This window comes from Cydia fagiglandana, chromosome 17, assembly GCF_963556715.1.
Source record: "Cydia fagiglandana chromosome 17, ilCydFagi1.1, whole genome shotgun sequence".
NCBI lineage: Eukaryota > Metazoa > Arthropoda > Insecta > Lepidoptera > Tortricidae > Cydia > Cydia fagiglandana.
In genome coordinates this window covers 6,745,592-6,757,652 of record NC_085948.1, presented here as the reverse complement: position 1 = coordinate 6,757,652, position 12,061 = coordinate 6,745,592, and the positions used below count along the sequence as shown (strand labels likewise).

Below are 12,061 nucleotides of genomic sequence, written 5' to 3'. Positions count from 1 at the left end.
CGACCGGCACTCCAGTCGATTGTCTGACTCACAACACAATACTCATAAATAAATTTGTATCCTGTTCTTTGATATTTTCAAGATCAGTACTTGCATTAAGACGAAAGTGGAGGACCCGCGCGAAATCGCATTTCCATATAAACGTAGTCCTCATTTGCCTTTCTACTACGATTGGTGAAGTTGCTTGGTGATTTTCTAGTAGAAAGTAATAGCTGAGTTATAGGACTAAACTAGTTTATATATAAACTATAATATATATATTACATTCTTCCGTATACTTAACATAATACAAATCAACTTTATATGGACCCTGACCATAACTTGTCATTGTCTTTAATTAAACGGTCAGTTAAACCGCCTTAAGCCGACCACTGACTAACAGGTCGCCGAACGATATCGGCCTGTCAGTTAGAACAAAAATTTGACAGTTCCGAACAACTGACCGGCCGATATCGTCCGGCGGACTGTTAGTCAGTGGTCGGCTTTAGATAACTTAGTTGAACGCATATAGATATAGATCTAAAGCTTTACTTTCTCAAGAGCAACACAGCAGTGAGTAGTGTAAGAGCGAAATGCCTCCTATTCAATTCCTTCTCATACAAAATGTATGAATGTCTGTGGTGATGAATTGCGCGTTTATGTTTTAGGCTGATTTATCTAGATCTTCGTGGATAGAGCATTCCGAACATCTAGATTTTCAAACGCCTTTTTTCTTTGCACACATTTTCGATTAAGTGGTTGTAAAATTTGGTGATACTTCTGGTCGTTTGGTAACTAGTACTACCAAATCTGACTACTGTCAGGCACCTCTACCGAATAATCAAAATCTAAACACACTTCGTCTAAAATTGTGTCCCATAAAATTAGGGCGCTGTTACACCGTCCAAAATTCCTGCAATTTTTTTACGGTCTTCGTAATAGGGTGCCAAATATCGTAGATTCTGACTGCTAATTGATTTGTACAATTTACGCAAATCGACTTAGCCCCAACCTAAGCATAGCTTGTATTATAGGTACATTTATAAATGTATATAGAAAATATCCATAACAAATGTTTATGATAAACACACAAATAAATGCCCTTAGCGGAATTCGAACCCAGGATCCCACAGCTTTGTAGACAGGGTCACTATAACCGACTAGGCTAGGAGGCCGTTAATTTCGAAACGGAAAACATTTCTAATCGGCATAACAAAAGTTTATCAATGGACCGAACGCTCACGTTTCCCCTTAAGATGACCTCTGATAAGTTTGCATTACCGATCTGACCGACCTTTTGACTCTGCAGTGACCTTATTTATGTATTAATTTTGAAGTCAGATGTCGCTAGTTCGCTACTTCGTCCCTTGAGGAATATATTGGTTGGATTTATTAGTTTTATTCATTACCATTGAAGTAACACAGAAAGCTTCAGAGATAACTGACCCCCTTGCAAACAAGTTCCTATGCAGGGGGATCAGTGTTATCTCTGCAAATCTTCATCTGCTATGGTCATAGATGACAGTCGTCAGGCGCACTGACCTACAATAAAAATATATGAAAGCCTCTGATAGGTATGACATTTTTTATTATACAACTGTATAGCCAATTAAGAACGCTGATTGAAAACTTCGTCTGCGGCTCCCATGAATAAACACGACCGACAAATTACTTTCATAAATTTCGAAGAAAAAACTTCAGTTGTTGAGCGCTATTGAGCTGAAAGTAATTATATCGAAAAAGGAAAGTTACACAATCCACAAAGAGACGTGGGCGGAAAGTTGTAATAAGCACCAAGTTTCTGCTATATCTAGAACTGATGGATTGCTGTTACAAAGAACGAGTATTCTCGGGAAAAATTGTGCGGACGTCAACGATCAGCTGCAAAATAACATTCAGGAGAGGTTATAAACGACTATTATGCACCTAATGCTCGTAGTGATAAGGTTCACAATAAGAGCGAGGTAAGGTTTTACTAGCGTCAAGTAATGACCCGAGCAATGCGAGTACAAGCGCAGACTTCATAAAATTCAGATAAGTAAGCCTCCCCTGCATATCACACAAAAGCGTCACATCTGTGCAATGAAAAGCGTCAGAACTTGCTAAAAAGCTCACCTGATCTCGGCTCGTAGGGCATCTTGCAGCTTCAACTTGTCACACACACACCAGCATTGCACGCACAACACACACAGCACTTAGATCACTGATTCAGGTTAGTTGTCAGTTGTTTTGCACCATCACGGTTTCGTTTCGGGGAAACGGGACGGCGCGGCGAAACGTGCGACCGCGACGTGGGTCACTTACGTCTGCCGTCGGAGGCGGCGCGCGCCGCCAGCGCTCCAGGTCGCCATGGTTACGGTCCCGGGCTATCTGCTCTCGGTCTCTCTCGAACGAAAACAAAAATAGCAAATTAATTGCGTAATCGTGTGTAAAAATTTTTTCTGGTGTGTTGGCTTCGTGATCAGGTACGATAGGCTTAATTTCAAACGCATCCGTGTGTAGCACTGTTTAGGTTAGTTACCTAATTGGAATTACGTAACGAGATTGTTTGCATGTGTCACAACTGACTCGCAGCACGAAGTAGGTTAAACGGTGGATTCAGAAAATCGGGCCAAGCGGACTTCTGGGACCGCTGAGTGTGTGGGAAAATTTAGTATTCATTTTGTTTGTTGTCAAGCCTAGCAGAATTACTAATAGCTGTCATAGTTATATAAATCAAGCAAGTGTCAAGCCGTAGTAATTTCTACAGCAACGGCAACAATAACCTTTAATGTTATACAACAGAGACTATTGATTTGATATAGTTATATATTGAGGTAGTTAGGAACATACATGTGGCTATTGTTCCTACATCCACATCTAAATAGTTGTCGGTAGTGGCACCGTAGATGTAGACGGTAGAAATTGACGGGTACGAAACCCTTCTATTACATGTTTCTACTCCAGCACTTCAAGCAATCAATTAGTTAATTAAGTAACTGAGTAGTGATATCCCAATTAACTTCATTTGAGTGGTAGTTCATGGGAAACAAAGGGAGGCAATGGGAAACAAAGGGACCCCAGACTTCAGTCTTCAGTATCCCATAAACTTTTAAGTCATAATGTATTGCTTGTCATATTATCGTTATTCATAAAACTGAAACCGTTAACATTTCAGGATTTTCGTAAGGTTATTCTATAGATAGGTTAGGTTAGATTTGTTTTATGGCAATCCGGATAATCAATTATGACTATTAACAATTATACATTATGACTTAAAACTATTTGGGAAACAATACACACCCCTGAAGTCTATTTACCTATAAGTAAGATCACAAGATATTGCTTAGCCACCAATATAGTGCCTACAGGTAAGAGCTCAGTCATAAAATTCAATACAATTTTGGTGAAAATTTTAATGTCCCCCGATATTGCGGTGAGTGGTAGCTGTGTGATGAGCACACTGCAGTTGCAACGGCTAATTGCACAACAGAATTTCCTATTCGGTTTGGTTTCAATCGGCTACGTGGGGCGAATCGGATTTGGTCTAGTTTTTATTCTCATCGGCAGTGGAACGAAGATTTAACACGTTTGGTACGTTTGTTTATTCTCTTGGGGATGGGTTGTAAGAAGATGATTCAATACCAAAAAAGTCTCTGAAGTATCCAGAAAGTTAAGCAATGATACCAATTCTAAGAATCAAGAATCAATTTCTTTATTTGCCTTCAGAATATATATTTCAATACCTGTCAATCACTATTATTTCTTCATTTGATTTAAACATATATATTGAAAAAAAAAACGGGTAACGTATTTTATTTAAGTTACTGTTTACTCCTGAGGGAACATGCAATTATATGCGTTTCATGTGTCAAATTATACCATAAGAGGACTTGGTCGCTCTAAATCGCAAAAAAATGTGCGTTTTAAAAAAAAATTACATTTCATTAATGTCTTTAAAATATTGACTTCTTGGGCTCATTTTACTCAGAATCATTTGTACATTCATGCCTCATACATGAAAAAAATGTGTCCCAAGATTTCCTTTATAATATTTTGAAGACATGAATGAAATGTAATTTTTTTTTGGAAAACGCTCAGCCACCTAAACATGTTAGTTGAAAGGGTAGTTCCGCACAATCGATTGAGATTGGGACGCTTTCGACGTTCATCCCGACGCGAATGCAATATTTACTGAGGCGTAATGTCACAATCACAAGCCAAGCGAAAGTGCCATCACCCTCGAGCGTTTTACCGTGTAATTCAAAGTAGATAGAAAAAAATACTATACTGTATAGTATAGTATTTACCGTTTAACTGAAGAGGTACAAAAGTTATTATGGTCAAATACGGACAAAAATTGAATGCTGCCGGCGTATTATGGATGGCTTTATCCATCTTTGTCCACGTGATAAAATAACTGTCACTTTTTAACACCGTGGGATAGAAAGTGACGGACACCGATTTATCACGCTGTCACGTAGACAAGAACGACCATCATATCCGTACTGATTTGATCCTGCTTCCGATATCGGATCGGACAATGTGAAAATGCTCTTAGACCTTACAATAGTGTTCAAATTTTAAATAAGTAATGATTTTTCGTAAAGCTCTACTTTCCTCCTTATTATTAATCTATCCACTTTATAGATCTCGCATTCACGTCATGATTCGTATTTATCAGGTTTTCTCTTTTTATCGTTTGTGGAACGAAGTATTCTATGAAGACTTCCACTTTTATTGCGAATTTTACTCTAAGCAAGAGACTGACTAGTCTCTCCTGGGACCTTGCTGAGAAATGAAAATTCAATACCAATCCACTAAGGGCCCCGGGGGGCTTCAGAAATGTAAATTGTTATACTTCTTTCATTTCAATCTCATTGTGCCGCGCTCTTAATCATATAATAGCGTACCTAGTGTACCTACGTGTGCGAGTGCTTAACATTTTACAAGTTACAAGAAATATTGTGCTTAAATACCAAATAGGTTCTATGTATTTTATACTAGTCTATGGTTCTGTAGTTCGTTTTATGAATTCAAATATACATCAGTCGTGGCCCTTGATCCGATCCATACGTGCGTTTCCTTTAACATATTAAGAAATAATAATTTAGCTTTCCGTTTGTCGTTTAAAGTTTGTCATAAAATCCTCAAAAACCCCTCACCTCCCAGATATAAGACCTAGCTAGATTGATTTATCGCCCCCGAAAAACCCCATATAGCAAATTTTATTGAAGCCGTTAGAGCCGTTTCCGAGATCCCCAATATATATTATTAGGAATCAGATGAAAAAAACGTACGAAACAATCAACAAATTTATTTTTACGAATAAGATTACAAGATAGGTCTTAATTAGGTGTCCTAGATCTAACACTAAGCTACGAATGTTGGTGTATCGACCGATCCCTATCAAGCGCGATGCCGAAGTGAGTGAGTGTCCGTTGCTCCGGAGTGACTTCCACCTCCCCTCGTCATGCCGGCGCGTGGTGGCGCGATGTGACGTCAGCTTGGCGAGCAGGACAGACGATAGTGCCTTTTCACTCCCTCCTAGGGCTCATGGGAAGGCCTCGATAATACGGCCGTTCCTGACTGCGAGACGACCTCGGCCGCTCCATCTTCTAGAGGACTGTTGTCATCATTACTTCTTGGCTGAAAAGGATAAAAACAAAAATATCAGCCATTGAGCATAAGTAGAGTACAAGTTCACTTAGTTCTTTCAAAATCTTGCATGATAATGTTCGTGCGCACTAAAACACCATGATGCAAGATAACCTTTCACATGTGCACTCACTCTTTCTTCGTCAAATGTAATACATGACATTAATTCAATCATACTTCAATTCATACGTCCGCTGTCACAGATCTACGTACGTTCATTAACAAATACCTACAGGCCTCAAAACAAATCTATACCATGGTCTGCCGCGACCATACGTCGCATAGTCTACCTGCGAGACTCTGCCAGCCGAGCCGTTCATAGCATTACAAATGCCTAATTGCTATCTGCCGCGACCCTAAGGTCGCACTGCCACTGACCAGAGTGCAGTCTGCCGGCCAAATTACACGTAAATACATACGATGAAATGTGATCACACTGCCATACAACTGATTGATGCAGTCTGCCAGGCCTGAGCCCACACTGCCCCTCAATAGGTGCAGTCTGCCGGGCCTGAGCCCACACTGCAACCCAATAGGTGCAGTCTGCCGGGCCTGAGCCCACACTGCAACCCAATAGGTGCAGTCTGCCGGCCAACAAGCCGTAGGTAGCACCAGGTACCGTAATCTGTCTTGAACAAATTCACTGCAACGCGTCTCACGAATGCAGTGTCCCGGCCAGAAAACCGTTTTACGTAGTCCGCCGTGACCTTCTGCAATAATAAAGAGGCAAAAATAAATTAGGCGAACAATAGTTAACTCACTTTCACAATGCGTTGCGCGCGTCCTGGGAGTCCACTCTTCGTGCTACAGATTAAAGAGCGCAGTACCTACAGAGGTAAGTATTAGCATCTATTCCCACGAGCCATTTGAGAGGTGATAGATTTGTGGTAACATTTTTAATCACATTGAGAATAAGTTGGACTCTCCATAGAGCATCGGACCACTTGGCGCCTTTGTTATTTGTTTCTACAGTAATCAAGTTCTGAACCGTACCGTACGTCAATAATGCTCCACCTGACCATTTTGTGGTGCATTTCAGGCGTAATGAAATGCGTTTTACAACCTAATGGAAGCTATCAAACAAACTATTACATACTTTCAAACATTCGTGTTCGATCATTAGATAACTATAAGAAAAGGTGTGCTAAACAACGACATTGCATTTGAAAATGCATGTTTCAACTGATCGGCATGTTGTCGATACAATGAATCTAAAAGTCATAATATATTTGGAGAATGCATCCACGACTACAAGGACATATTCTTGTATCCAATTGAAAGATTTTGTGAATAGCCCGCAATATAATCAGCTAGGCCTAAAAACCGACCAACTTGTTAAACATTTGATGGATCTTTCTAGGACTCGGCCGTACCTGACCTACTAATAATTTGTCCTAAATATTCAATCTCTGTAACAAGAAAGTCACAAACTTTTATTTTAGGTAACGTCTCTAACACCTGACACAACAGGGATAAACCTTCATCTACAGTTTCGGACAAAATCAACACGTCGATGTGAACAAGGACCTTTCCACTCTCGATATATGGCTTCAGTGTTTCCGAAATGATCTTTTATTGTTAAACAATCAGGTGCATTTGTCAGTTCATAAGGCACCTTGAAGTACTCGAAATGCCTGATGATTCAGGATCTATATTTGTGGAACCCTGGTAGCCATATCGACACTAATAAATAAAATACTTGAATTTACCTATTTGGTCTCAACACGCTGCTTCGCAAAACAGCGTTCAGCACTATGACCTCTTATGACAATAAGAACAGGTAATGGGAGACCTATTATTTGATGTCTGTGTCTGTGGTGCTGCCGCATTCGTATGATTCGAATCTGTACTAGTTCCGGCCGTAGGTACGCTACGATTGGTACTATTAGTCGAAGCATTTTCTACTTTCGGACTTTCAAAATTGCAGTTATTACGCTTGTGACCTACACCGCCACAACTAAAACATTTCGGTCTATTGTCCGGCCTACTATACTCGCGTTTACTTCAGTTTGAGTTCATAGGTTTGCGGGCAGGATCGTGGGATGAAACATGAGACTCGTTTCTAGGCTTTGCAAACACTGACAAAAAATCAACAATTTGTTTAGGATTAAGCTTTGCGTTTGTGGCAGCCGCTTTGATCTGCGAATCTGAAATGCCTCTGATTACTATAGCCGTTTTAAGATCGTCCGACAAACCGGTAACAATATTTAAACGCAACAGTGAACGGCGCGCATATTCCGCGTATGTTGGAAAATCCTTCGAATCCGTGCGCATAACGTTATATAGAACGGTTGCCACATCGATGTTTTGTGGGCAGAGTGAACGAAATTCAACTTTAAAATTACTCCAGGTGCGATCGTTAGTTACCCAATCATTGAGCCATGAACGCGCGTCTCCCTTTAAACAATTAGCAATACGCGACAAACACTCATTATCAGCCCAACGATTTCGTTCTCGAGCGCGGTCTACCTCAGCACAGCAAACATCAAAGTCATGAATTTGTGGATCGAAATTTGAAACATAATAATGGTTCGGCCTTACTTGTAATAACGACGAAAGCGTTCCCACGATCCTCTCCGTTACCTCGTCGAAGGGTGTATCACCGCGTGGGGTTGCAGCAGACATCGGGGTCTTTTCTGTCGCTGCCGGGCTACCAATGCTACCATCGACCGCCGGACCCACCACGCTTGCGGGTAAAGTCACGCCTACCAACGGCGGCGCAGCGGCAGCTGGGAGCGGCAGTGGTGGCGTTATTGCCCGCTGTGAATCAGAACCAGAAACAAAACAACCGGTTGGAATCGACGACGGCGGGCGCGACGTTGAAGACGTGGACCCTAATTTATCCTCGATTTTTCTTATTTTTTCTTAAATCGTATCTAGTAGCAAATCATCTCTTATCCTCTCTACTCTTACTACGTTTGCGTTTACGACTGGATGATTTTTCAGACATTATTAAGCAAACGAAAAAGCAACAGTAATAAAAATCAAATATAACGCGGGTACGTTCACGGTAAAAACGGTTGAAAAGATTTAAATTTACCAACGCAATAATCGACGCGATAGTAAACGAGCACTAAGTTCTAATTCGATATGCACAAGAATATGTCGATACGCAATCTCCTAGGCAAGCAACGATAAGCAAAAGCAGCAATCGAAATTTTTTTTAAACATATCTCGCCTTTATACAAAGTGGGTAATTTAAAAACTATTACGATTCACGAAAGTACAAAAATTACTTAAAACACCATTGTACGCTTAGCAAAACCAAAGAAGCGAGTTAAAATTCATATGCACCAAATGAAAAGTAATAAGCGCACAGCAAACGCACAACAAGTTAACGGAAATCAATTTTAAACGAAAAAGGAACTAGTCGGATGCCACTCGCGTAAATTTCCTATCCCACTATCTGATATTAGGAATCAGATGAAAAAAACGTACGAAACAATCAACAAATTTATTTTTACGAATAAGATTACAAGATAGGTCTTAATTAGGTGTCCTAGATCTAACACTAAGCTACGAATGTTGGTGTATCGACCGATCCCTATCAAGCGCGATGCCGAAGTGAGTGAGTGTCCGTTGCTCCGGAGTGACTTCCACCTCCCCTCGTCATGCCGGCGCGTGGTGGCGCGATGTGACGTCAGCTTGGCGAGCAGGACAGACGATAGTGCCTTTTCACTCCCTCCTAGGGCTCATGGGAAGGCCTCGATAATAATATATATATAAACAAGAATTTCTTGTTTAAAGGTATTCGATAGATAGATAGATAATGTAAGCGACTAATTAAATCAATATCAAATAGTCAAAGCCAATTTGGCCATAAAATATTAAGTTGGAATGCGCTTTCATGATTACTCGTCGCTATGAAACAACACATAAATAAGCATTACCTATTATATAATCCTATTTCTTTCTTTTTAGCCCTTTTCAATCTTTGAGATGTAGACCTAGCTCCTTAATTTTTTTGCCATTCTGTCCTATTTTGTGCCCTTTGTACCTATTTTGATCCAGCTGTTCTTTTGATGTCTTCATACCAACGCATTTTTGGTTTTCCTACTGGGCGAGACTCTCCCCAAGGTCTCCACTCTACCAGCCTCTAACACCACAAGCCGTCTTTCTATATTGTATAACTGAAGGTCTAAAACTAAAGGTTTGGCCACGCCGGAACTTGTCACGACGTATAAGTATAGCTGAGTCGTATGTGTGGGTTTACTTCATGTGTACTTTAATACAGTTTTCTGCATAATCGGTGCGTCAACTTTTATGAGCAGCAATGGCCGATCCTTTAATCTATATAACAAAATAATGATGCTTTTGTAAAAAACATCTCACTCGTATATCAGGCCTAAGCAAGGGGACCAGTCGAGGCTGAAAATGATAATTATTTAACATTGTATAAAAATTAATTACTCATAACAAGAACCTTCATAATTATGACATAAAATTGGGATAAAACGTTAATTAATGACTTGTTATGCTCCACATTCAACACCCTACATTAAAATTATACTGAAATCGGAGACAAGTGATTAATTAAGACTCCTCCTTACAAAGTCGCGTTCAATGGTGTTGATTTTGTCAGAAAAAAAAAATGTTATGGGACAATCTTATACAAATCGGCGTAGTCCCACTGTAAGACCAACAAGGAGGGCGGATTTAGCAGCTTCAGCTTTATAGTCAGGGGAGGGGGTGAAAATTGAGTTTCATTACCTATTTCATAGTAGCTGAGGCCAAGACTAATTGGTGAAGTGGGCAGACGATTGAGAGAGAGTGGTCATGACCCTCGCTCCGGGTGTTTCCTTATGCAAAAGTTGTCCATCGAGGGGCGCGGGGCGAAACTTGGGAATATTTTTTGTATTTGTTAGTTTTTAGGGTAAGAAGGTTTTTAAGATGTTCAACTTGTATTTCATACTATTTACATTATACGCAATATGTATCATAATCAAGAATCATGGAACCCACATATGAAGGAGCGAGAGGAAACATCCAAAACAATATCATATTTTTTTAAATCTCAATGCCGATTTTTTATATTACATCACCACATATACTATCCAACACTAACTATCGAAGCCTTGACTCTGAAAAACACAATTCGCTCGACACTGCACTAAAAAGGCTCAAAAAAGTTTCCAGCTCCATATTCATAATACATTTGTCAACTAATCCATCTGACGCTACCAGCTTCAGCGTCGCTCGAGTCGAACAAATTCAGTTATCTCAAGGCACTTTTTCATCCAGGAGAAGGTACGTATAACCTTAAGCACCTAAACATTGAAATCTCTGAGATTTAGTTTAACAATAAAAATAACGGGTCTTTATTGAGATTGGCAGTCTTCTTTGTTTATTTGTCTCTGACTATACGAAGTAAACAAAGGCCCTAACTTCTTGAGGCTTTTTCCCTCGGTCACTGAGCAAGTTCAAAATTACTTACGAACTTTTGAATATTATATTAATTAGGATCCTGTGGTTTTCGCTTTACGTCTTCAAAGAGAGTAATGAGGGCACAAGTTGCAAATAGTTTAAGTGTAACTTGAGTAGTTTTTAGGGTTCCGTACCCAAAGGGTAAAAACGGGACCCTGTTACTAAGACTCCGCTGTCCGTCTGTCTGTCACCAGTAGGGTTGCCAACTTTTTTTTGGTGGACTATAGTATTTTCCAGAATAAGGGATCAAAAATATAGTACATTTCAAAAAAATATAGTACTTTTAGATAAAATACTAAACATGAGTGTAATATACGTTTAATCGGAAATATAGTATTTTAGCGTAAATATATATTTTTCCAAAATTATATAGTACAGAGAGCCAAAATATAGTACAATACTATATAATATAGTACGGTTGGCAACCCTAGTCACCAGGCTGTATCTCATGAACCGTGATAACTAGCTAGGCAGTTGAAATTTTCACAGATGTATTTCTCTTGTGGGTCAATTTCACCAAACGAGCATTTTTGTCTAATTTCTATGGAATTTTGAAATACCAACATTACACAAAAAAAAAATATGCTGAGAATTTGATAAAAAATATAATAAATATTAATTTTCTTATGGGATAAAAATATTCATAAAACTATAAAAGTTATTTAAATTTAAAATTTTGGTCAGGGCACGGGAATTAGTGTGTCCATGGAAATTAGATTTTACTAGGACGGAAATTAAAACACGGCACGGGAATTGTTTTCTTAACTTATTTTGGTACTTATAACTATTATTTATGTATATTTTAATCGACAATAATATACTGCAACCATACTGAAGTGGCATCGGACATATTTACCTTCATTAATTTTATTTTTGAACGACAAATCTACGAAAGTATGTTACATTAAAAACTACGTATTTGACTAATCCTTTCCTTTATTTTAATGGCAACTAATCTCTCTTTCTTAGTAAAATGTACATATTTCAAAACAATACTTTGAGTAGTTTCGTAAACTTGTCC

The 12,061-nt window shown here is 39.2% G+C and overlaps 1 protein-coding gene across 1 annotated transcript in view; it reads right to left on the bottom strand.

Moving 5' to 3' along the window:
* The window catches only part of LOC134672402 (serine-rich adhesin for platelets), a 346,211-nt gene extending 343,794 nt beyond the window's left edge, over positions 1-2,417 (bottom strand). Inside the window, exon 1 of the mRNA XM_063530285.1 lies at positions 2,095-2,417. Within this exon, the coding sequence (XP_063386355.1) occupies positions 2,095-2,116 (22 nt within the window). The 5' untranslated portion in view covers positions 2,117-2,417. The remainder of the gene's footprint in view (positions 1-2,094) is intronic.
* Positions 2,418-12,061: the final 9,644 nt, after the last annotated feature.